Below are 27,420 nucleotides of genomic sequence, written 5' to 3' on the forward strand. Positions count from 1 at the left end.
GGTGATCATAGCTTTGTAATATAGCTTGAAATCGGGCAATGTGATGACCCCTGCTTTGTATTTCTTTTTCAACATTTCCTTGGTGATTCGGTGTCTTTTCTGATTCCATACAAATTTTAGGATTGTTTGCTCCAGCACTTTGAAAAATGTCATTGGAATTTTGATCAGGATGGCATTGAATATATAGATTGCTCTGGGTAGCATAGACATTTTAACTATGTTTATTCTTCCGATCCATGAGCATGGAATATTTTTCCATCTTTTTGTGTCTTCTTCAATTTCTTTCATGAGTGTTTTGTAGTTCCTAGAATATAGATCCTTTACCTCTTTGGTTAGGTTTATTCCGAGGTATCTTATGGTTTTTGGTGCTATAGTAAACGGAATTGTTTCTCATTTCTCTTTCTACAGTTGTGTTGTTAGCGTATGAGAAAGCAACTAATTTCTTTGCATTAATTTTGTATCCTGCCACATTACTGAATTGCTGTAAGAGTTCTATTATTTGGGGGTGGAGTCTTTGGGTTTTCCACATAAAGTATCATGTCATCTGCGGAGAGAGAGAGTTTGACTTCTTCTTTGCCATTCTGAATAGCTTTTATTTCTTTTTGTTGTCTGATTGCTGTTGCTAGGACTTCTAGTACTATGTTGAACAATAGTGGCGAGAGTGGGCATCCTTGACATGTTCCTGATCTTAAGGGAGAGGCTCTCAGCTTTTCCCCATTGAGGATGATATTCGCTCTGGGTTTTTCATAGATGGATTTTATGAATTTGAGGAATGTTCCCTCTATCCCTATACTCTGAAGAGTTTTAATCAGGAAAGGATGCTGTATTCTGTCAAATGCTTTTTCTGCTTCAGTTGGGAGGACCATATGGTTCTTCTCTATCCTCTTATTAATGTGTTCTATCACATTGATTGATCTGCAAATGTTGAACCACCCTTGCATCTCAGGGAGAAATCCCACTTGGTCGTGGTGGATGATCCTTTTAATGTATTGTTGGATCCTATTTGCTAGGATTTTGTTGAGGATTTTGGAATCCATATTCTTCAGGCATATAGGTCTGAAATTCTCCTTTTTGATGGGGTCTTTGCCTGGTTTGGGGATTAAGGTAATGCTGGCCTCATAGAATGAGTTTGGAAGTTTTCCTCTGTTTTTATTTTTTGAAACAACTTCAGTAAAAAAGGTATTATTTCTTCTTTGAATGTTTGGTAGAATTCCCCAGGGAATCTATCAGGCCCTGGACTCTTGTTTTTGGGAGGTTTTTGATCACTGCTTCAATCTCGTTACTGGTTATTGACTTATTCAGGTTGTCAATTTCTTCCTGTTTCAGTCTTGGCAGGTTATAGGTTTCCAGGAAGGCCTCCATTTCATCCAGATTGCTCAGTTTATTGGCATATAGTTGTTGATACTAATTTTTAATAATTGTTTCAATTTCCTCGGTGTTAGTCGTGAACTCTCCCTTTTCATTCATAATTTTATTAATTTGGGTCCTTTCTTTTTTCTTTTGGATAAGTCTGGCCAGTAGTTTATCGATCTTATTAATTATTTCAAAGAACCAACTTCTGGTTTCATTGATCTGATCTACTGTGTTCCTGGTTTCTAATTCATTGATCTCTGCTTTAATTTTAATTATTTCTCTTCTAATGCATGGCTTAGGCATTGTTTGTTGCTTTTTCTCTAGTTCTTTAAGGTGTAGAGTGAGTTGATGAATTTACGACTTTTCTGTTTTTTTGAGTGAGGCTTGGATGGCTATGTATTTCCCCCTAAGGACTGCCTTTCCAGTATCCCATAGGTTTTGGACCGATGTATTTTCATTCTCATTGATCTCCATTAATTGTTTAAGTTCTTCTTTGATTTCCTGGTTGACCCAAACATTCTTGAGCAGAGTGGTCTTTAGCTTCCAAGTGTTTGAATTTCTTCCAAAATTTTCTTATGATTGAGTTCCAGTTTTAAAGCATTATGCTCTGAGAATACACAGGGAATAATGTCAATCTTTTGGTATCGGATGAGACTTGATTTGTGACCCAGTATGTGGTCTATTCTGGAGAAAGTTCCACGTGTGCTCGAGAAGAATGAGTATTCTGTTGTTTAGGGTGGAATGTTCTGTATATATCTATGAGGTCCATCTGGTCCAGTGTGTCATTCAAAGCTCTTGTTTCCTTGTTAATTTTCTGCTTAGATGATCTGTCCATTGATGAAAGTGGAGTATTGAGGTCTCCTACAATTAACGTATTGTTATCAATATGACTCTTTATTTTGGTTAACAGTTGGCTTATGTAGATGTATGCTCCCATGTTGGGGGCATAGATATTTACAATTGTTAGGTCTTCTTGTTGGATAGACCCTTTAAGAATGATATAGTGTCCTTTTGTGTCTCTAATTACAGACTTTAGTTTAAAATCTAATTTGTCTGATATAAGAATTGCTACCCAGGCTTTCTTTTGAGGCCCGCTGGCAGGGAAGATGGATCTCCATCCCTTCACTTTCAGTCTGGATGTATCTTTAGGTTCAAAATGAGTCTCTTGTAGACAGCATATGGATGGGTCCTGTCTTTTTATCCAATCTGCAACCCTGTGCCGTTTTATGGGAGTGTTTAGGCCATTCACATTGAGAGTGATTATTGAAAGATATGAATTAATTGTCATCATGTTGCCTGTGAAGACCTTGTTTTTATAGATTGTCCCTCTAAATTTCTGTTGTATATTACTCTTGGGGTCTTTCTCCTTTTATAGAACCCCCCTAAATATTTCTTGCAGGGCCAGCTTAGTGGACACATATTCTTTCAGTTTCTGCCAGTCGTGGAAGCTCTGCATCTCTCCAACCATTCTAAATGACAGCCTTGCTGGATAAAGTATTCTTGGCTGCATGTTCTTCTCATTTAGTACCCTGAATATGTCTTGCCAGGCCTTTCTGGCTTGCCAGTTCTCTGTGGATAGGTCTGATGTTATTCTGATGTTCCTCCTTCTGTATGTAAGGAATCTCTTCCCCCTAACTTCCCTTAAGATGGTTTCCTTGGTTTTAAGATTTGGAAGTTTTACTATTACATACTGGAGTGTTGGCCTGTTTTCCTTGATCTTGGAGGGGTCCTCTCTGCCTATAGGATGCGAATGTTTGTTTCATTCCCCAGATTAGGGAAATTCTCCACTACTATTTGCTCAAATACATCTTCTAGTCTGCTCTCTCTCTCCACTCCCTCCAGGATTCCAATTATTCTGACATTGGAATGTTTCATGGTGTCACTTAATTCTCTAATTCTATTTTCATGGATTCTGAGTTGTTTTCCCCTGGCCTCCTCTTTTCCCTTTTTATCTATTATATTGTCTTCCAGGTCGCTTATTCATTCTTCTGCCTCAGCTACCCTAGCTGTTAGATTATCTACATTGGATTGGATCTCACTGATAGCATTTTTATGTTCTGCCAGTTCAGCTTTCATTTCTGCCCTTAGAGATTCTATGTTGCTTTTAATTGATTTCTCCATTCTAGCCATTGTCTTCACAATTGCTAGCCTGAATTCCATCTCCGACATCTTGGTTATATCTGCATCCATTTGTAAATCTGCAGCATAAGTCATAATCTCTGAGTCTTTTCTATTTTGGGGGCTCCTCCTCCTAGTCATTCTCTTGATGGGTGGTTGAGGGAATGTATAGAGTCCAAATTATTGACCAGAACCCAAGCAAGATGCACCTGTTTTCTTGGGACCTTAGTATTGCTGGCCTCTTGTTTACTCAGCCTGTCTTCTGGGGGAGGGGCCTGCCGCGCTCTTACTCAGGCAACCCTGTTTTGGCAGAGTTGCCCTGCCCCCTTGTGGTGGGGGATGGGCTCCATGGGAATCAGTTTTTGGGGCTTTTGTTCTCTGGTGGCTTCCATGTCTCTTCCGTGAGTCAGAGCAGAAGAGACTCTTTCGAACACTCTGCCTCAGAACAAAGAGACTGCAGTCTGTCCTTCAGTGGGCTCTCCAGGCCACACTGTCTCCATTTCTGTCCATGCTGCTATAACCTGCAGCGGCCTGGGTTGTGGGCCCCTCCGCGGCGCTCCCAGTCCTGCCTCCGGGTCAGGGCATGTCTCTGCCCTTTGTGCTTCTAAAACCGCTGGCTGCCTCCAAATCACATGCACAACACCGCCGCTCCAGTTTTCTATCCCAGGGGCTGCCCTAAAGTCCTTTCCCCACCGCTACTGGTCTGTGAGTCTGTGCCCAGTCCCCAGTGCGCAAGGCTGTCCCTCAGCGGTGGTGTAGGATCCCCATGGCCAGGCACCCTCCCGCTGCCATTTATCCTCTGATCTGCCCACGGAATCACGGTTCCCCGCTTCGTACCTTGAAACCAACCACCTGTGATATTCTGTTTGTATAAATCAAGATCTTCTTACATCTCAGGCTGGTTTTGTGGGTGCTCAGAGTGGTCCGGGGACCAGTTGAAATAGGATCCCCTACTCCTCCGCCATCTTTCCTAGTCCCCTTGGGTTTTCCACATAAAATATCATATCATCTGCAAACAGTGAGAGTTTGACTTCTTCTTTGCCAATTTGGATGCCTTTCATTTCTTTTTGTTGTCTGATTGCTGTGGCTAGGACATCTAATACTATGTTGAAGAGCAGTGGTGATAGGGAACATCCCTGCTGTGTTCCTGACCTTAGGGGAAAAGCTCTCAGCTTTTCCCCATTGAGCATGATATTCGCTGTGGGTTTTTCATAGATGGCTTTTATGATATTGAGGTATGTACCCTCTATCCCTATACTCTGAAGAGTTTTGATCAAGAAAGGATGCTGTACTTTGTCAAATGCTTTTTCTGCATCTATTGAGAGGATCATATGGTCATTGTTCTTTCTTTTATTAATGTATTGTAACACATTGATTGATTTGCAGTTGTTGAACCAACCATGCAGCCCAGGGATGAATCCCACTTGGTCGTGGTGAAAGATCCTTTTAATGTGCTGTTGTATCTTATTGGCTACTATTTTGGTGAGAATTTTTGCATCCGTGTTCATCAAGGATATTGGTCTGTAATTTTCCTTTTTGATGGGGTCTTTGTCAGGTTTGGGGATCAAGGTAATAGTGGCCTCCTAAAACGAGTTTGGAAGTTTTCCTTCCATTTCTATTTTTTGGAACAGTTTCAGAAGAATAGGTATTAATTCTTCTTGAAATGTTTGGTAGAATTCCCCCGGGAAGCCATCTGGCCCTGGGCTTTTCTTTCTTGGGAGATTTTTGATAACTGCTTCAATTTCCTTAGTGGTTACAGGTCTGTTCGGGTTTTGTATTTCTTCCTGTTTCAGTTTTGGTAGTTGATACATCTCTAGGAATGCACCCATTTCTTCCAGGTTATCTAATTTGCTGACATAGAGTTGCTCATAATATGTTCTTTTAATTGTTTGTATTTCTTTGGTGTTGGTTGTGATCTCTCCTCTTTCATTCATGATTTTGTTGATTTGGGTCATTTCTCTTTTCTTTTTGATCAGTCTGGCCAGGGGTTTATCAATCTTGTTAATTCTTTCAAAGAACCAGCTCCTAGTTTCGTTGATCTGTTCTACTGTTCTTTTGGTTTCTAGTTCCTTGATTTCTGCTCTGATCTTTATGATTTCTCTTCTCCTGCTGGGTTTAGGCTTTATTTGCTGTTCTTTCTCCAGCTCCTTTAGGTGTAGGATTAGGTTGTGTATTTGAGAACTTTCTTGTTTCTTGAGCTTGTGTTGCTCTATAGTTTCTTCTTAGGACTGCCTTTGCTGCATCCCAAAGATTTTGAGCAGTTGTGTTTTCATTTTCATTTGTTTCCATGATCTTTTTTAATTCTTCTTTATTTTCCTGGTTGACCCATTCATTCTTTAGTAGGATGCTCTTTAGCCTCCATGTATTTGAGTTCTTTCTAACTTTCCTCTTATGGTTGAGTTCCAGTTTCAAAGCATTATGGTCTGAAAATATGCAGGGAATTATCCCAATCTTTTGGTAGCAGTTGAGACCTGATTTGTGACCTAGGATGCGATCTATTCTGGAGAATGTTCCATGGGCACTAGAGAAGAATGTGTGTTCCATTGTTTTAGGATGGAATGTTCTGAATATGTCTGTGAAGTCCATTTGGTCCAGTGTGCCATTTAAAGTCTTTATTTCCTTGTTGATCTTTTGCTTAGATGATCTGTCCATTTCAGTGAGGGGGGTGTTAAAGTCCCCCACTATTATTGTATTGTTGTCCATGTTCCTTTCCTTTGGTTATTAATTGCCTTATAAAATTGGCTGCCCCCATGTTAGGGGCATAGATATTTACAATTGTTAGATCTTCTTGTTGGATAGACCCATTAAGTAGAATATAATGTCCTTCATCATCTTTTATTACAGTCTTTGGTTTAAAATCTAATTTGTCTGATATAAGGATTGCTGCCCTAGCTTTCTTTTGGTGTCCATTAGCATGGTAAATGGTTTTCCATCCCCTCACTTTCAATCTGGGGGTGTCTTTGGGTCTAAAATGAGTCTCTTGCAGACAGCATATTGATGGGTCTTGGTTTTTTTATCCAATCTGATAGCCTGTGTCTTTTGATTGGGGCATCTCACCCATTTACATTCAAGGTAACTATTGAAAGATATGAATTTAGTGCCATTGTATTACCTGTAAGGTGACTGTTACTGTATATTGTTTGTGTTCCTTTCTGGTCTATGTCATTTTTAGGCTCTCTCTTTCTGATCTTTGCTGCTTTTAGGCTCTCTCTTTGCTTAGAGGACCCCTTTCAATATTTCTTGGAGGCCCGGTTTCGTGTTTGCAAATTCCTTTATTTTTTGTTTGTTCTGGAATCTTTTTATCTCTCCTTCTATTTTCAATGACTGCCTAGCTAGATACAGTATTCTTGGTTGCATATTTTTCTCAATTAGTGCTCTGAATATATCATGCCTGTCCATTCTGGCCTGCCAGGTCTCTGTGGATGGGTCTGTGCCAATCTCATGTTTCTACCATTCTAGGTTATAGATCTCTTCTCCCAAGCTGCTTTCAGGATTTTCTCTTTGTCGCTGAGACTCGTAAGTTTTACTATTAGATGTCAGGGTTTTGACCTATTTGTATTGCTTTTAAGGGGGGTTGTCTCTGCCTCCTGGATTTTGATGCCTGTTTCCTTTCCCAAATTCGGGAAATTCTCTGCTGTAATTTGCTCCAATATACGTTCTGGTATATTCTTCTGGGATCCCAATTATTCTAATGTTTTTTCATCTTATGGTATCACTTATCTCTCGAATTCTGTCCTCTTGATCCAGTAGTTGTTTATCTCTCTTCTTCTCAGTTTCTTTATTTTCCATAATTTGGTCTTCTATATCATTAATTCTCTCTTCTGCGTCATTTATCCTAGCAGTTAGAGCCTCCATTTTTGATTGCACCTCATTAATAGCCTTTTTGAATTTGACTTCGTTAGATTTTATTTCTTTTATTTCTCCAGAAAGGGTTTTTCTAATGTCTTTCATGCTTTTTTCAAGCCCAGCTAGTATCTTTTAAAATCATCAATCTGAACTCTAGTTCAGACATCTTACTAATGTCCATATTGATTAGGTCCCTGGAGTCAGTACTGCTTCTTGTCCTTTTTTATGAGGTGATTTTGTCCATCTTGTCATTTTGTCCAGGGGAGAATAGATGAATGAGAGAACAAAATGCTAACAGGGTAAGAGTGTCCCCAGAAAACACTCCCACTAAACAATCAGAAGAGATCTGAAACCAGGGCAAAAGAAAGGGAAAGAAAGAAAAAAGAAAATAAAAAGATAAAAACAAATAAACAAAAATGAAAACAGAAACAAAAAATAGAATATGATCAAATGTGATCAGGCTGGTGCATAGATCAGTGCTACACACTAGATTTTGGGTGTGTTTTGGTCCGTTAGAAGAAAGTGCCTCCCAAAATTTTAAAGAAAGAAAAACATATATGTACAAAAATAAGGGTTAATATGATGAAGGGATGGAATATGAGTGTAAAGATGAAAATTAAAAAAGACTTTATAAAAGGAGTTGATAAGATAAGAAGTTGTTTGAAAAAAGAAAGAAGAGGATTAAAAAAAAAAGGGGGAGAGAATGTGATCAGGCAGGAGACTAGAAGAAAGCCATACACTAGAGATTTAGGATGTATTTTGGTCTGTTAGAAGAATCTTTATCCCAAAATTTTAAAGAGAGAAGAACTTATATATATATACCAAAAATAAGGTTAAGTACTATGAAGGGATAGAATATGACTCTAAAAATGAAAAATAAAAAAGATTTTTTAAAAAGGGATTGATAAGATGTTTGTTGAAAAAGGGAAAAAGAAATTTCAAAAAAAAAGAAAAAGAACATTAAAAAAATTAACTTTGAAAGACTAAAGAATCATGTGAAAAATTCATGAATTCTATGTGCAGTATTCCTCTAGCGCTGGAGTTCTGCCATTCTCATTGATGGGTAAATTTGGTCTTGGTGGGCTGTTCTTGCTGATCTTCTGGGGGAGGGGCCTGTTGCCGTGGTTCCCAAATGTCTTTGCCGGAGGCGGAATTGCCCCACCCTTGCCTGGTCTAGGCTAAGTAATCTGCTCGGGTTTGCTCTCGGGAGCTTTTATCCCTGCAAGCTTTCCTTATAGCTTTGGAGGATGAGAGTGAAAATGGTGGCCTCCCAATCTCCACCCTGAGGAGCTGAGAACTTGGGGCCCCACTCCTCAGTGAGCCCCCTGATAAAAGCAGTCAATCACTCCCATCTCCCCGGTCTCTGGCCGCACTCCGTGCTCACACGGCCTGTGACCGAGCGTTTCTATCTCTGGCACACGACCCCATGTGGAGTCTCTAAACCCAGCAGACTCCTGCGGTGCACTTCTGCACCAGTCCTCCCAGGGGAGGAAGGGGAGTCTCCCCGGATCTGCCACTTTTTGGGTCCCTGCTGGAAGAGCAGTGGCCCGACTGTGCCACGGATCATGGTTTATGGCAACCCCGAGCTGAGAGCCCACTCCCTAGCTCCATCTCTGCAGCCAGCTTCCCCGCTCTGATACATGGGAGCTCTGCCACTCTGAGGCACCCCTGGTCTTTCTGTGACCCCAAGGGTCTTGAGACCACACTGTCCCACAAGGGTTCCACACCCCCGCTTAGCCACTGGAGCGACGTCCCTCAGCGCAGCAGACTTCTCAAAGTTCTGATTTTGTGCTCTGCTGCTCTATCCCTTGCCAGTAGCGGCTGATGGAGGCCCCCCTCCCCCACCATTTATCTCCCTGAATATCGCCTCAGATTCACTTCTCCGCACGTCCTACCTTCCAGAAAGCGGTCGCTTTTCTGTTCAGAGAGTTGCTGCTATTCTTTTCTTCGATCTCCTGTTGAGTTTGTAGGTGTTCAGAATGGCTTGATAGCGCTCTAGCTGAATTCCTGAGACCAGATGAAATTTAGTTCTACTCCTCCGCCATCTTGCTCCTCCCTCCCCCTTTCCTGCTCTTAATCACAGGTTTATAAGCTGTTGGAACAGGAAGGGCCCTTTGGACATACGTAGGTCAATCAATGCCCACACATCAAATGGGATGTGGGGGTCCAGCGATGGCAAATGCCTTGTCCAAAGCTAGTTATCCATAGAGGCAGGGCTACAGCTGTTTTTCCAAAGATCACAGAATAGCTTCCAAGAGGCTTCTTCTTTCAACATATCAGAGAACTGGGTTTGTTTTCCAAGTTGAGTTTTATTTTTTATTTATTTATTTTTTTGTGATGGCAAAGTCCATTTGCACAGTTTATTTTAAAAGAGACAGCTGTAAAGTAGAAATGCAGATGTTTTCCTGTTGTAAAGACAGCAGTTACAAAAGAGAAGGAATAAATATGACGCTGGGAAGTATTTTTAAAAATACAGAAAACCCCTGGTATTTGCAAGCAATCCCAAGTTGAGTTTTAATAAAAAATCTATTTTTCTGTGGGAGATAGAATTCCTCAAATTTCTTCTTTTATTCCAGGAAAATATAGTCATCACAGAAAGTATTTTCTCATTTTGCTTTCCCTGAAAAAAATTTGTGTTGTCAAATGGCAAAAGTGGCTTACTAAAAAGTGGAGACCATTGTTCACATTTCTCAAGTATATTTCTATTGGCATGTTCGCCTTTTCAGTTAGTGAAGCGTATTGTCTTCAGAAATACAATCCTAAACTGCTGACACAGTAGGCCTGGTGTTTGTGAGAACAGAAGAGGTTTCCTTTGATGCATCTCTGAGCAGTTTCACACACTTGAGCACCTGGAAATCAAAGTCTCTTAATTCTCTGAACACTGTTTCTGGTAATTTAGAAAAGTCATTGGATGACCAGTTAGTCCTGAGCTTCTTTTTCTTTCTTTTGTTTTTTCTTTCACTTTCTTTCTTTCTCCCTTTCTTTCTCTCTCTCTCTCCCTCCCTCCCTTTCCTCTCTATCTGTTGCCTCTCTATTCCTTCCTTCCTTCCTTCTCTCCTTCCACCCTTTCTTTCTTTTTTCCTTCTTTCTTTCCTTTGCTCCCTCCTTCTTTCCTCTCTCTCTTTCTGTTTATTTTTCTTTGCTCTCATCATATCCATTTTCTATTCGCAGTTTTCCATGATTGCTGCCTCCATCAAAACAGACATTTAGATCAATTAATCTGAGGAACATAAAATATCAGATGCCATGAAGCCTATATTCAAGGACTTTTAATGACCTCAAAAGATCAAATTGCCAGTACAAAGTTTCTACCTGTTGGCCCTGACATGAGCCTCAGGAGAAGGCTTATATTTTTGTAGAAGCTCTAGCCAGTGTGATAACCTCTAACCAGGCTGGATCAAGATATTTGTAGAAGGAACCAAGTTCATAGTAACTCCTCCTGGTAAGTAACTTTGCTCTTTTTATATCCTGTGGAAATATACTGAGAGATGCTTTTTAGAAAAAACAATGTAGAATCAACTTAGCATTTGGACACAATTTTGCAGCTACTGGTCGCTATATATGAGACAAAACTACTTTGTAAATGGTTTATTTACTTCCCTGCTTGCAAGCAGATTGAAATTCTACTTTTAGAAAATATGTACATAAAGGTATAGATGCAGGCCTGAAATTAAAATATTTCTGTGACCTTGTCTGTGATATATTTGTGTAAGTTATTGGTTCAAGATGATATTCATGTAGTTGGCCTTTTAAGTGAGAAACACTTTGATGAAGTACCTGTAGTATTAATAGTGCTCCTTTCTTAATGAATAGTGTTCCTTTCTGTAATAACCCACAAAAACTCTATGATTGCTTCTGATTTCATCTTTAAGAGCAGTGGAAAAAATTTAACTCACAGTAGATGACTATAGAACATCAATAAATAAACACATTATTATTACTCTAGTTTCTTGGTGGGTAGGCTCAATTTAGTCAAAAATTGAGCTATTGTGGCTCTTGTGATATTGCCTAGAGATGGTCCAGTTTAATGGAATTTGTGAGCTCGGTAAACTCTTTCAGTTCCAGAATCCATGAAAAGAAGCTGTCAGCATGGTTTTACATCCTTGTTTTTTCATTTATTGAAGACAGTTTCTATGATGGAAGCTAGAGGTAAAAGGGTACCCAAGACACAGCCCCAACACTCAGAAAGTTTGTAGCCTAGTGGATAAGTATTCTAGATTGTGGCTTGATTGAACCTCATGTATTTTGGCCTGTGGTTGCCAGCCACATAGAATGTCGGATTCATGAGCTCTTTTGCTTTCTCTAATTTATATAATAAATACTTATTGCTTATAAAATCCATATATTTGTTTAGTGGAAAATTTGATAAAGGGCCCCCAAACCATCTGATTAAAGACAATAATACTATTAGCTAATATTTATTGAGAGTCAGATATCATACTGCCTGGTTTCTGTGCCCTATCTCAATCCTTAAGAGTACTATACAGGAAATTTTCTTATTCCAATTTCACTGATGGAGAAACTGAGGCTTAGAGAGTTCAGTTATTTACTTACATTCACATGGCTAGTTACTATGCCAAAGTTTGGGACCAAATAGTTCCTTGTTTGTTCCATAATGCATGGTCTATACCATTATATGCTATTAGAAACATTAAGCCATGCTTTTATTCTGAATATACAGTCCTTTGTAGTCTGACCTTTTAAATAGACTATGTAGTTGAATGTTTAATAGTAATAGCTCATAATTTGTATGACTCCTCATGCAGAAAACAATGCTTCTGCTTCTAATCATGGCACTAACATTGCCTCTCTTCCCCCCAAGACTTCAAGTTAGTCATTTATTTATTATGTTGAATGATATGTTGAATATTCATTTATTAAATTCTCACAATGTGATTCTTAGGGTATTTCTATAAACTGCAAGTCCTTTTGTTACCATTCAATTCAATCTTTCTGTATTGGCATCAAATTTGCTGGAAATATGGAAGCTGGCAGAAGAAAGGGAGCAGTTGTATTACATGCAGGACTCGGCTGCAGAACTCAGAGCTGCCTTTGCACTCCTGCTGGACAGCTGCAGAGAGAGCAAACCAAACAGGATCCTCTGGTGGGCAGCTCAGAATTGTAAGTCCATATCCTGGAACTTGGTAGGGTAATTTCAAGTTCAAAGGAACAGTCTTTCAGGAATAAATGGGATCATCATTAATATTTCACACTCTGTAACAACTCATCTGTTCTAGTATCAGTGAGGACTGAAATCTGGAAAGAACTTATGTTAAAATCAAACCAGATGTCTGCCCTTCAATGTGCAGAAATTTAAAAAAACCTATAAAATATTGAACATTCATCTATTAAATATTAAAATATATTATGTCTATTTTTGTTCCTCTGTTAAAATCACAGAAGTAGTAACTGTAAATTACACTCTAGGAAAAGAACTGATATGACACATGAAAACCTTTTAAGAAAAAAGATTTAGAAGTTTCAGGAACATGGTGAGAAAAGGTAAAATCAGACTCTCCAATGCATGTGAGTGAGATGGGAAAGACAGACCCACGTTGCCCAGTCTGAGAGTTGTCAGTTCATCCATTCTTGACTACGTTCATATCTAATGTGATTTTGCTTGAGATTTATCTTTGTTTAATGTTAGCAGTGTCTATCTATATATATTTATATAAATATTGGAAAAATATGGACACAATTTTAAAAGAAGCACACAGGGAGATTTCTGTAAAAGCTTTTCAGACAGTGTACATGGAATAGCTGGTGGGAGAACAAAGTGTTTGGTCCTGGCACATTGCTCAGGATTACAGGTAAAATATTTTAATTCTTCCCTTAAGGTAGGGAGAGGAGGTAGGTGATGCAGGGAGGGCAGGCTAGGTGCTGGTGTTGGCTCAGAATTCTAGGATTTGTTCCCAGTTTAGTCATAAATAGCAGTGGGTTACTTGGAGAGGTAGTTGACTCTGTCCCAGTCCTAGGGGGAGTTGCTGCCTGAGCTAGAATGGAGGAGATTAACAAGGAGCTAACAAGCTAGAGCAACTGAGGGTCTCTACAGGGTGGAGCTGTTAATCCCTTAGGGATTTCTGTGTTGAAACATTTGTAAAGAAATTTGTGTATCTTATTTATTAGATTCCAAAAAGTAACCACAGGAAAAGAATGAACAAAAAATTGATAAACTTGCCATTTTGTCTGAATGTGATTCGTATTAGGTATTGACATATTTAACTGCATAAATGTATCCAGGAATGGCATAAGCTGGGTTTGTTTTTTTCCAAATTCAGACTAGTAAATTTGTTCATTCTTCATTAGCCTAGGGATGAAATTTGGCCTGGATGAGGGAGAACGTCTCACAGGGATGTTTCTCCCCTATACAATCTAGTCAAATGTTTTCAGAGAATCTTCACAAGGCTGGGGAAACATTGGAAAAGTGAAAGGAGTGATATATTTTGGTGTCTTTCTGGTTGTGATCATAGGCATGCATGAATTCATAAATTGAAAAGCAACTTTCTAGTTCCATTTTTTCCCCAACTGACTGCAATATAAATTCTAGCAATCTAATTAAATAATGGTGACACAGATGTAATTCATGAGGTCCTGAAATTTTTTTCATAGGAGAGTGTGGTGTAGAGAAAAATGTGTCCACATTCTGGATCTTTTACTTTCTGTGTAGTCATCCTTCAGCCAATAAATTTTGATTCACTGGTTATTGCTTTCTTAACAGTATAGAAATAATACATGCCCATTAGAGAAAAATTGGAAAAGAGAAAAAATAAAGTATTAAAAATGTATAATGACACTTATTCTGTTAACATTTGCTATATTTCCATCCATCATTCTGTCAAGGTAACAGCCATCTCACGTGGATGTTGTGGAACTAAGTGAAATTAAATATGGAAATATCTACTGCATAGGTTGGGATGTAGAAATTCATTAAAAAAAGTCAGTTCTACAAATTCCAATTATCACTCAGTGGAGTTCTTTTTAAATGCAGAGTACATAAAACTGTATTAATTATGATCTAGTCTACAGGTCACTTAAGAATAATTGGTCAGTATTTGCAGAATACTTTCAATTTCTAAGACTCATTGTTACATGTTTCTAAAAATGAGTAGCAGGTGCCTGGGTGGCTCAGTTTGTTAAGGGACTGCCTTCGGCTCAGGTCATGATCCTGGAGTCCCAGGATCGAGTCCCACATCGGGCTCCCTGCTCAGCAGGGAGTCTGCTTCTCCCTCTGACCCTCCCCCTTCTCATGTGCTCTCTCTCTCTCTCATGCTCTCTCTCAAATAAATAAATAAAATCTTTTTAAAAAATAAATAAAAAATAAATAAATAAATAAATAAAAATGAGTAGAATGTAGTAAGCATTACCTCATATATTGTTAATCTCAACATAAGTTGATCTCTCCCTTTTCAGTGGAAATGTCTGGATATAAACAAGGGAGATGTTTTATAATTGAATATATAAAATTATACTAATATACATAAAAAGTCAAGTATTCACTTTTTTAATAAAGCATTTTATTTTTTATTTATTTGAGAGAGAGAGAACATGCATGTGAGAGAGAGAATGCGCACAGGAGCTGGGGGGAGAGGCAGACAGAGAAGAGAAGCAGACTCCCAGCTGAGCAGCAAGCCCAATGTGGTGGGCTCCATCCAGGATGCTGGGATCATGAACTGAGCCAAAGTCAGATGCTTAACAGACTGAGCCACCCAGTGCCCCTCAAATATTCACTTTTAATAGTTTATATCTTCATTGGATTATACCTACAAATTAAAAATTATATTATTACAAATATCACTTGAGAAATACTGTTTTTTTAACCTCATATTTTATTAAACATTTTGTTCAGATTCTTCACATGCATCTAAAATATATACTTTAGAGCAAATTTCTGAGTCATCTTAGTTAGGGTCTGAGTGTCTGGGGATACTTTTATGATGATGTCTTTGGATATTTTACTGGAACGGACATTTATCCACTTACAAAATAAAAGCATTTTTTTCATTTATTCTGTCATTCTGTATATGTACAATGTAAGCATAAAGTATAAAGACTTTAGTCCCAGGTAATATTTACCAAATACATATTAAATGTCCTTATTTATTTATTTTTTTTACTGGTGCTACCTCTAAACTGGCTTTAGTTGAGTTTATTTCAGGTTGATATCGTGTCCAAGTGTATTGTTCAATCAAAGTAGAGTATTAGAAGAGTATTTTTTAAAGTGAGAGATTGTCCAAACTGAAACATAAGGGAAATTCTGTTTTATAAGGCATAATTTTGGGAACAAAAGCTTCATCTTATGTTCTGGCATTTCAGTGTGTTTGAATTCTGAATTCTGAATTCAGCGTGTTTGAATTCTGAATGTTTTGCATTTATATCACAGAGTGGTATTTGCAAATATCTTCTCCCATTTTTCATGTCAAATTTGAGGTAAACCTTACGAAACTATCAAGTTCTGGGGCAGAAAAAGAAACAAGCTCTAATGCATGAACTATTTCTCATTTATTTATACTGTCTATTTCCAAAATCTATTTGAGGAGACCTAAAATAAAATATGCAAGGACAGTTAGGCAATGAAACAAAAGCAGAATACCAAAAGCATTAAGGAAATGGAAGCAGAAGAGAAAATCCTATAATTATCTAGCATGAAGCATAGGGTAAAATTTTATATTCAAATGTAGGGGGAAAGATGTAGTGGAGTACATACTTTTTATTAACTGAGAAAATGAAGCACACCAAATTTTCAAATATGTTTTTCCCACCTTAAAATGAAAAAGACTTCAATGCATGAATCCTTTAGGAGCAATGTGAAGTGAAAGAGTGAGCATTGCCTTCCACATCCATTTTAGAAAATGGAAGAAATGGTCTTTAACAAACACATTTCATGTTACCACTGCATTATTACTATGGGCACCATGATATTTAATGTCATTCACAGATGATGACCTTCAGAAGACTTGGTCAGGCAGGTGAGTGTCTAGTGATTTAACATGACAATAGGAGGCTTGGATGTCAAGGCAACCAGCCATTGATTTAATCATTCCACCATGAAGGCCCACTGTAGATGTTTGAAGCCAAACTTTGGACATGAGCTGGAACAAAGTCAGTTTGAGGTAGAAATTTCTGAGGAGAGCTCAAAATGCTCATAGATTGTGCAGTCGCTGGAAAAAGTAGCGTTTGCTTTGGACAATACAGGTGAATCTGTTCCATGAATTGACCCCCTATTACTGGGCTTTACTAGCTTCTATTTGATTTTCTTAACCCTGGAAAGGCATTGGATAAGATAAGACAAGTGATTCCCTAATAATTGTGTGAAAGACACATTTTCAGTGATCATGGTTCAGAGAATTCCAGACATAGTAGAGCAAAGAGAGGGGCAAACGAAGGAATGAATCTTGATGCTCAATTGACATAGGTCCAATTGTTATCCCCAAATACTGCATTCTTATTAGTAAAAGAAGGTTTGGTCTCATGAGATTAAAATGTGATGTTGGAGCGCATAATCATCACAAACAAATTGCTAATAATAATGGTAATGATAACTATAATTATAATCCTTCATTTTCATAGCATGTTTAGATGTGGAAATCTTAGGAGAGATTTTGATACAAATCCTTCCAGTAAAGGCCAGCATAGACAACATTGTGCAAACACCGTAATAGGATCTGCCCTTGTGTCTGTGTGGACTTGCATGAAGTGCTCATGCACAACATGTGTAATTGTCTTGAAAGCGTTTGGCCCAAGAACAAACTTGGTCATGACAGATAAGTTGTGTGAGTTGACACATTGCCTTTTCTGATGGTAAAAGGATGTTGCCCCATTTCAAACCTAAAGGGAGAATTGTATCCAGTATGGAAAGTAGTTTGTAGCCAACCGTACAGACAGAGCAGAAATTCTCCAGAGGATTCAGCTCTACTTCTAACCACTTTAGTGGAAAGTTACCTTGCTGTCCACTGATGTACAAAAACCTTGAATTTAGAGGTATTTGTTTAATGGACGTTTCCCTAACTTGGCACAATTTTTTTTTGGTATTTTTAAGTTTCGTATGTACTTAAATCTTAATCCTTTATTTTAATTGATATCATGTCTGACGCTAATAAGTTGGGCTTCACACTGGTATTTAGTAGAAAAACAATTAAAATTTTAAATTTTATTTAGAAAATGCCTTGGAATATAGGTAGGGATACAGTTAGTACTTTTAAATATATTTAGAAATGTCATAAATTTGAAATTCATATTTACATAAGAAATAGTTTTAAGTATTTTTAATAAAAATGAGAAGAATAAAATAGAGGAATTTTGAATCAGTATTAATATGCAGATCTGAAATACCATACTTAATTGAAAATGTCATTGCATTTGGTTAGTTTATGTAGAATTCATACTGCTTCATAGTCAGCAACTATATACCACTCAGGCAATTTACTTGAAAATTTTTTTGATTATGAACATTATAAATGTATTGGGAAAATTTATTTATTTTGTAAAATGGTTTCTGTTTTATAAATTAATGAAATGATTGTGGCCATAAAAAACACTCTTAATAAGTTTTAAAAAGAATGTTGTGGAGCACCTGGGTGGCTCTTCGATTAAGCATCTGGTCATGATCTCAGGGTAGTGGGATTGAGCCTTGAGCTCCATGTTGGGCTCCAGGCTGAGCATGGAGCCTGCTCAGGATTCTTACTCTCCTTCTTATTCTGCCTCTCCCCCACCACTCTCTCTCTCTCTAAAATAAATAAATAAAATCCTTAATAAAATAAGAATGGTAGGGTGCCTGGGTGACTCAGTCATTAGGCGTCTGCCTTCAGCTCAGGTCATGATCTCAGGGTCCTGGGATTGAGTCCCACATTGGGCTCCCTGCTCAGCAGGAAGCCTGCTTCTCCCTCTCCCACTCCCATTGCTTGTGTTCCCTCTCTCTCTGTGTCTCTCTCTGTCAAATAAATAAAATCTTTTAAAAAAATGGTAAAAAATAGTGTGTAATATAATTCCATAAAATATAGGCACCGATCATATATAATCAATAATACTATTTAATGCTCAGTTAACTATCACATTAAGAAAGTTATGAAAGTTCAAGATACCTTCTCTTCTGAAAAGAATGAAACTTCAGGGCTCTAGCTAAGTAAAAGTGACAGGAGGTAAGCATAATGTCTTGCCATCCCAATTTTTCCAACTCATGATTTGATTTTCAAGTTCCTTACTATGATGAATCATAAGTATTCCTATGAAAAACCGAACTTTTTAAGATGAAAACTAGATTATTTAATGTACTGACGAGAGGCAAAAATTATGTAAATACCATGTATCTGAAAAATAAATCTTGCTTTATATAACATGTTTTTTAAAGTAAAGATGAAATATATGGTTGAGGAAATATACTGTGTCTTACTCTTTTTTTAAAAAGATTTTATTTATTTATTTGACAGATAGAGCCCGAGAGCACAAGTGGAGAGAATGGCAGAGGGAGAGGGAGAAGCAGCCTCCCCAGTTGAGCAGGGAGCCCAAAGCGGGGCTCGATCCCAGGACCCTGGGATCATGACCTAAGCCAAAAGCAGATGCTTAACCATCAGAGCCACCCAGGCACCCCATACTGTGTCTAACTTTATAATCAGTAAAATACTATTTGCACTATAAGGAAGATGTAAAAACTTAAAACAAGTGCATTATGACCTAATATTTATTTATACCATAAAAAAAAGTCATCATTGCTTGCTTACTCATTTAGTATAAAATCAGGAGCTTTGGTGCACGAGCAAAAATTCTGAAGAATTTTTTTTCCTTTCTTCTCAAAGGAGAAATCTATTTTTTTCTTAGGAAATGGCCCATGAAATTATTATTCTAACTCCAAACAACTGGAAAGAGAAAATTAGTAAACAATTTGTGTTTCAGTTGGAACACAAATTGGAAAGAATTCTACTATTTATAATTTGAATCATCAGTTAATAATAATGTATAACCAAGGAATATTCCAGCCTTCAAGTGACATGACCTTGAAAACCATGATGTTTCATTATATAATTTGACATTATGTTTGCAAAAAACCCAGATTATAACTGTTAACATGACACCATTAGGTGATATAACTTTATTCACCAGGTGAAATGAAAGAAAATTGAGGGGTACTACAAGTTCAGCAGGCTTGTAGGGCAGATTCAGATTTGGGGAGAGATGATAAGGGTCAAATATAATGTCTTCTTAGTCAAGGTATCTTCAAATGAAATTCCAATATAAAATGTATTTTAGTGAACATTTCCTGAAGCAAAACAAAATTCTGACCACTGCATTACTTGATTGGGTTACTATATGAAAATTTCTGAAAATAATCAAAAAAATTTTTAGATAGAAGTTTTGGAAATATGGCCATTTTGTTTCTAAATTTCAGGTATTGTAAATAATTTGGAGGTGCAGCATTAAACATCGCCCTACTCAAAATCATGCAGTAGTTCAGATGTGAGAACGAGATGTTCTATAGAATCAGAAATCAAGGAGAAGAATTCCAATATCAGAAATGGGCATGGGATCCTTATTTGTAAATAAAAGGTCAACTTGATAGATTCCCACTCAAACAAGTGAGTGTGTATTGTTTAAAAAAATTCCATGATTTGATCCAGGGCTTTTCACTTAATACCTGTGACTTTAGGCAAGTTACATAACCTCTAGACCCTCTTTTTCCAAGGAAATTAAGAAAATAAGCGCCTCATAACCTTCTGTGGATGAAAAGCCACAGTAAACACTAATTCTATAGCAAATTTCTTCCCTTTTATTATGTGCTGGGTGTTTCCAAACCACACAATGTTTGTGTTTCTCTAATATGTTTTTTTAAGATTTTATTTATTTATTTGACAGAGAAAGAGAGCACAAGTAGGCAGCGAGGCAGGCAGAGAGAGAGGGAGAAGTTGGCTCCCTGATGAGCAGGGAGACTGATTCACGGCTCTATCCCAGGACCCTGGAATCTTGACCTGATTCAAAGGCAGACGCTTAACTGACTGAGCTACCCAGGCACCCTCCAATTATGGTTTAATTGTTATTCCATTTTCTCCAACAGATACAAGTCCTGATGAAGACATTTCCCCCAAGCCCACAATTTTTCTTCCTTCAGTTGCTGAAATAAAAATCCATAAGGCTGGAACATACCTTTGTCTTCTTGAGGATTTTTTCCCTGACATTATCAAGATAGATTGGCAAGAAAAGGATGGCAAAACAATTCTGAAATCCCAGCAGGGAGACACTATGAAGAAGACTAAGGACACATACATGAAATTCAGCTGGCTGACTGTGACTGAAGCGTCAATGGATAAAGAACACAAATGTATCATCAACCACGAAAGTGATAAAACAAAGGTTAATCAAGAGATTCTTTTTCCTTCAATAAACAAAGGTATGTGCATATAAACACGAATATAACCTCCCAGAACCCTTTGTTTCAAAGGGAACACCTTACCTTTTCTGCCAAGTATTAATGAAAACAAGCAAATAGAAAATTTTCACTAATGTTGTTGCCTTTAATGAAAGCATAAATGTCCTGCTATTTCCCCACAGAATTAAACTAGTATGGGTTTTGAGGGCACCTGGGTGGCTCACTTGGTTGTGCATGACTCCTCATTCAATTCAGGTCATGATCTCAGGGTCCTGAGATCAAGCCCAGTGTCAGGCCCAATGCTCAGCATGGCTGCTTGAGGTTCTCTCCCTCTAGCCCTTCTCCCTGTGCTCTCTATCTCTTGAAATAAATAATAAATCTTTTTTAAAAAAACAGGATGACCTATGGAACATTCAGTTAGCCTTTCTCACCTCAGTTTCATCATCCAAAATATTAATGTCACAGTGATGTTTTTTATAGTCATTTCATAGATTAAATGAAACAATATACATGAAAGCACCTAGCAACTTCACATACAAGAAATTCTCAGAGGATCCAATTTTGATGGTTTTACTTGATCAGGAAATGAGAACAATTATATATCTTTCAAGAATGTTTTTCTGAGCATCACAATCCTTCTCACTTCAATCTTGCTCTACTCAAAGTATGACCCACAAACAATGAGTTATAGGGGAAAATGCTGTTCATTTGATGGAGCTGAATCATAGCTCAACCAGAATAGTAATTAGGCTACTGAGGTCTTAGTATGAGTTTTTTCAGACTTGAATTTTACATATCAGCAAAAGGTGAAGTTTAGTAAGTAAAGACTGGGTGAGGCTAGCATGTATAAAGGTTCTTTGATTCTATACAATGAATGTATTTCTTACCTTTGGTAAATCTGTTCAGCAAACATTGCAGTCCTATTTTGTGCCAGGCCTGGTAGGCATGCAGGATGAACTACTGTCCCAAGGAGGATCACTACAGTAGAGAGAATACACTTTTCCTAATCACTCAGTGTCTCTCATGATTCAGGCATAATTCAGGCATGGCGTCCCAAAGGAACCCAATTGTAGATGCTGGACATATTTAGATAGCGTGGGCAGATGGCTAAAGTGCCCTGGCCCTGCTGTGATCGAATAACTCACTAGACTCAGAAATCAAGTCCTGCCATTAACATCACACACCAAGGCCCCAGAGGGCCCATAAGAAGGAACCAGTTTGTACTTTTCTCTGTGGTTCACAAGCACTTTTTAAGCAGTGGGGAACAAACACATAAAACGTGTGAAGACCTTTCTATATACAAGTCAGTCTTTGTGTTCTTAGAATGCTGAAAAAAACCCACTTAGTTTAAGGCTCAAGTCACTAAACCAAGACTTAATCCCTAACATGAGGGCAATTTAACACCCCAAAAGAGTAACCTTTAGCCAGTCAACATGGGAATTTCCTGGTCAGCACCATGAAACACCCCTTCCCTTCCCTTCCAGAGGGTGACCTTGCCTAAAACGATGGATTCTTTGAATTTTCTTTTTTTCTGCTCCCTCTCAATTGTTAAAACCTTTTCCTTTCCTGTAGTCCTTTTGAGCTCCCCTCTACTTGCTAGATGGGTTGCTGTGTGATTCATTAATTGACTGATTAATAGTGCCATTAGATCTTTAACATTTACTTAGTTGAATTTTTGTTCCTTAACAGATTTGATGGCAGAGATGGAATCCAAAGTGGACTCCCAGGGACATTCAGAGACAGAACAAAACACAGAGGTGGTAACTGTGAACCCTTTGAGTTCACAATCCTTCTCACCTGCTCCAGGGGCTGTGGGTGAGTTCTTCTTGGTTCTAAGCTCCATTCTCTTTGTGTTCAAACTCCTAATCTAACTGACTTTGCTTTGCAGGGCAAGCCAGCTTGGGCTGCCAGAGTGTTATGCTAGCATGTTTTTCTGGAGCTCTGTTGAGCTGGTATATTTGCCCAGAGTCTAACTGAACTGGCAGAAGGGTCGGCTCACAACCAAGCCCCTAACCTTTCAGATCAAGTTCCCCAGGTGGAAACCTCGGTAAGTTTTCAGGAGAATTGTTGGTGGTGCACACAGAGTCTTCCTGTGGTCAGAACTCAGTAACATCTCTTACTGTCCTACACTAATGTACACATAATTTTAGTCTTCAGTGTAGATAAAGGATACTGACAACAGAGGAACAGGAAGGTGGAAAAAGCCACAGAAATTGGTGGGCATGAGTCAAGCATTTAGAGGTTGTAAGAGCATTTGCTACCTCAAGCATTTGCTACCTCAAGAAAACTCCCTTGATTGTATGGGTTGGTCAGGAAATGGGTTGGATCAGCACTAGGTACCCATCAACCTCAAGAAAACTTCTGTGCAAGGAACTACACTGTAAAACACAAAATTCTCAATACCAGACCCACATCCATTTTAGGTATTTGTTTGGCTCTGAGAAGCTCAAATTCTTTTTTTTTTTTATGAATGCCAGAAAAATAGCATACTATTTTTATTTTTTTTTTAATTTTTAAAATTTTTAAAATTTTATTATGCTATGTTAGTCACCATACACTACATCATTAGTTTTTGATGTGGTGATCCATGATCCATTGTTTTTGTATAACACCCAGTGCCCAAATTCTTCACTAATGGTATCCTTAAATTCTAAAGAGATTAGCTCACCATTCTCTGAAATACCTGTTTTTTTCTTTTTTTTAATTTTTAAATATTATTTATTATTTTTTCTGATATATCTGTTTATTTTTCACCTAAGAACTACAGTTCCAGATTAAAGGTATGTAGCAAAATTGCAAAATCTTTATTTTTAAAGATTTTATTTTATTTATTTGAGAGAGAGATAACGAGTTGGGGGGCAGAGGAAGAAGGAAAAGCAGACTTCCCACTGAGCTGGGAACCTGATGCAGGACTGGATCCCAGCACCCCAGGATCAGGACCTTAGCTGAGGCAGATGCTTAACTGACTGAGCTACCCAGGTGAGCCCAAAGTTGCAAAATCTTAAAAGCTTCTTTTGTGTCTTGAGGAACCGGCTTGGTAACCATCACGTTGGAGATCCCAAAAGTACAAAACAGTTTACCATCAATGTCTAGGTCCATAGTCCTGGAAAAACTGTTTACTCTCCAGAGGCTTCATGCCTCCTCCCTCTGGACTCTTTGAACATCTGCAGTTGGATTTCATTCCACTGCCACTTAGTGTGGGTTGTCAATATTCCCTTGTCATTGTGTGTATATTTTCTGCCTTTCCCTGATGCCTGCGCTGTGGTAAAGACACTGTTAAAAAATGGGTTTCCCCCTTGGGGCACACCTTCTGTGGTCTCCAATGACCAGGGCACCTACTTCACTGGGCAAATCATAGGAGCCTTTAGGAAAATCTTGCAACCTTCCTGGAATTGTCTCAGTGTACAACCTTCTGCTCATCCTTTGTGTTGCCTGTTAGTCTGACCAGCTAGTGTAAGTCTCCAATGTCTGATGCTCAAGCCTGTCATCACCAGGTTATGGAAGCCTTCCTAGTTCACAATTAAAAGGATTCTCTCAGTCACAGGTTGCAGCCTGGTGATTAGGTATTTTAGACACAACATTGGAGGAAGACAGCCCTCGACATCCCAGTAGATGAGGGACTTTACCAAGTGCTCCTGCTGTAAAACTAACCAGTGTGGAGGTTCCTCAAGAAATTAAAAATAGCGCTACCCTATGACCCAGCAATTGCACTCCTGGGTATTTACCCTAAAGACACAGATGTAGTGAAAAGAAGGGCCATATGCACCCCAATGTTTATAGCAACAATGTCCACGATAGCCAAACTGTGGAAAGAGCCAAGATGCCCTTCAACAGATGAATGAATAAAGAAGATGTGGTCTGTATATACAATGGAATATTACTCAGCCATCAGAAAGGATGAATACCCAACTTTTACAACAACATGGTTGGGACTGGAGGAGATTATGCTAAGTGAAATAAGTCAAACAGAGAAAGTCAATTATCATATGGTTTCACTAATTTGTGGAACATAAGGAATAGCATGGAGGACATTAGGAGAAGGAAGGGAAAAGTGAAGAGGGGGGAATCAGAGGGGGAGATGAACCATGAGAGACTATGGACTCTGAGAAACAAACTGATGGTTTTAGAGGGGAGGGGGTGGGAGGATGGGTTAGCCCAGTGATGGGTATTAAGGAGAGCATGTATTGCATGGAACACTGGGTGTTATACAAAAACAATGAATCATGGAACACTACATCAAAAACTAATGATGTAGTGTATGGTGACTAACATAACATAATACAATTAAATTAAATTAAAAAAAAGAAAACTAAAGGTTGAAACTTGTACACATCCCACAGCTACAGAAGTCTCCACCTGACACCTGGTCCTGCTCAGACATGGAGTTTCTGAATCAATTTGAGAGTAAGAAAAGTAGCTGACATCCAAACAGACTGCTTTCACCTAAACAGGGGTTCAAGACTTCATACTTCAACTAAATATGAAATCCTTTCTCCCTCTTTTCTTTTACTCTGGCAATAACCTATATTTCCCTGGTCATTGCCAAGGGGTCAACCTCTGGAATTTAGAGCAATATTTTATTTCAGGCTAGCAGAAAATCTAACCCTAGTCCTAATTTTTCTCAAGGTAAATAAGACCTCTCATTGGTTGACTTCCCTAAAGATATATCCTAAGTTAGTAGGACTACCAAGAAGCCACCAGGATTCACTCCTTTGGCTGGCCCTACTTCCCTGGTTAGGGATAACTGGAAATGAGGGATTATCAAGACTTTCTCCTCCATTCTTAAAATTGTTGCAGAATCCCACCGAAAGCAATGGATACCCAATAAAAATCCTTAGACTCCGACCAAAGCAGTTCTTGAAAGTAAGATAGCCCTTGATTATGACTCAGCTGAACATGGCTGGATCTGTGCTCTAGGCAGCACCATGTGCTATACTCAGATGAACACTATTGGGGAAGTTAAAACCCAATAAGATCAGATCAGGGTGCAAACCACTTGGCTTAACTGAGTGACTTCTTCGTCAGTGTCTTTCTTACTTATTTGACTTTAATTGCTTTGAGTCTTGGGACCATGGCATCAAATTGCACTCCAAATATGGGGAATTATCCTGTTTATTGGCATCAAAGCAATCTGTCTGGTGTTTTATGTTCCCTCAAAAGCTTGGCATGCAAATTCAAAGCCAGTAATCTCCAAGCAAGTGATCTTTTTAAGACCGGAACGTCACAAAGAATGAAGAGAATGACCAACTCAAAAATTGTAAAACTGAAGTGGTAACCTGGGATCATCACGAAGGTTAAGCAAAAAGGTCAAGAGCTGTGAATATCACCTAGAGTAACAACAAAAACTGTGAGAACTTCAGAGCAGTTGCTGAGAGTGGTGTTAATGCCTTCAATTTTGATCCTATCTCTCAGTTAAGCTAAGAGTCTGATCAAAAGGCAGGGTTGTTAAAAAGGAAAACCACAGGCTCAAAATGTACTCATTTAGCTTAAGACCACAAGTCAGTAAGCCATGTCTTCATACCTACCCAAGTGCCATTTCAACACCCAGAACTGCAACCTTTAACCTGTGGACATGGGAATTTCCATGTCAGCACTAGGAACTTGCTGACTGAATCTACTGAATTACACAGAATCAGACCAACCATTTAGGGAATTGTGGGGCTCAAATTAGTAATGGCTCACCTCTCTGTTGACTAATTGTTATCTATTTATCATCTATCTATCTATCTATCTATCTATCTATCTATCTATCTATCATCTATCATCATCTATCTAACTATCATCATCTATCTGTCATCTAACATCTATCCACAATCCAGACAATATCAAAGAAGGATATGAACAATTGAATAATACATGTTCTCATTTCTTTTAGATCTTGCTGTTATTAACTCCACAAAATATTCTCTGAATGATGAAAACAGTAAGTTTTGTCTATGTTTGCCTTTATGTTATGCTATAGCATTTTTTCCACCTGATCAACATAACTTTTGAACTTCCCTGGCTTCAGGGAGAAACCTCAGAATGGCTGAATCTTGCAAAATAGATTGAGTGATATTTAAAGTCAATCCATCATTTCTCAGGAGTGTTCTTCACACAGTAAATGCAGGTTTGGGTGTGAGAAGACTATAATTAGGGGTGCAGTGATGTGCTCTGAATTCTTTCAACACTGGACTTCATTCACTTCTATGACCTTTGTTTCTACTGACTGAGGAAAACATGATATCAAGTTGCTTCTAGGTATTTTTAAGTCTTTGTTCTTGCTGGTGGTTAATAACATGAGCTGACACAGAGCTTCTTGTACAGAAGGCATTGTGCTGCCCTGTAAGTGCGTTTTGTTTAATTCCTTTAAGAGTCACTGCCAAGTTTATTCCCATTTTACACATGAAGGCAATGAACAGAAATTATTTAAGTCTCCATGCTACACAGTGAGATCGATGGCTTCATCCCAGACCATCTGAATCAAGAGTTCACATACTTCCTTAGTTTTTATCCTTCCTGAAATCCCAAAGCCAAGGCCCTGAGACAGGTGCACACAGGAGGGGATGTGAGTCCTGGGTTTCAAGTGTCACAGACTGGACTTAAACTCCATTCTTTTAATTATCAGTTGCATGAGTGTGGGTAAACTATTTACATTTTTTGAACCCACCAAAAATGACACAAATACCACCTAATTCAGTTATAGAAGATATTACATGGCATATGTAGAATGTCTAACATAGGTATCTCATTTAATTGCTTCATCATAA

The 27,420-nt window shown here is 38.3% G+C and overlaps 1 gene segment (V, D, J or C); it reads left to right on the plus strand.

The window, feature by feature from the left end:
- The window catches only part of LOC112824783 (T cell receptor gamma constant 2-like), a 50,214-nt gene that overhangs the window by 21,345 nt on the left and 1,449 nt on the right, over positions 1-27,420 (plus strand). The window contains 4 exon segments of the C gene segment in view: positions 13,069-13,127; positions 20,360-20,692; positions 22,361-22,486; positions 26,547-26,594. Coding sequence covers positions 13,069-13,127; positions 20,360-20,692; positions 22,361-22,486; positions 26,547-26,594 — 566 coding nt within the window.

Source organism: Callorhinus ursinus, unplaced genomic scaffold (assembly GCF_003265705.2).
Source record: "Callorhinus ursinus isolate GAN/ISIS: 27379988/994484 unplaced genomic scaffold, GSC_fseal_2.0 scaffold184, whole genome shotgun sequence".
Classification (NCBI taxonomy): domain Eukaryota; kingdom Metazoa; phylum Chordata; class Mammalia; order Carnivora; family Otariidae; genus Callorhinus; species Callorhinus ursinus.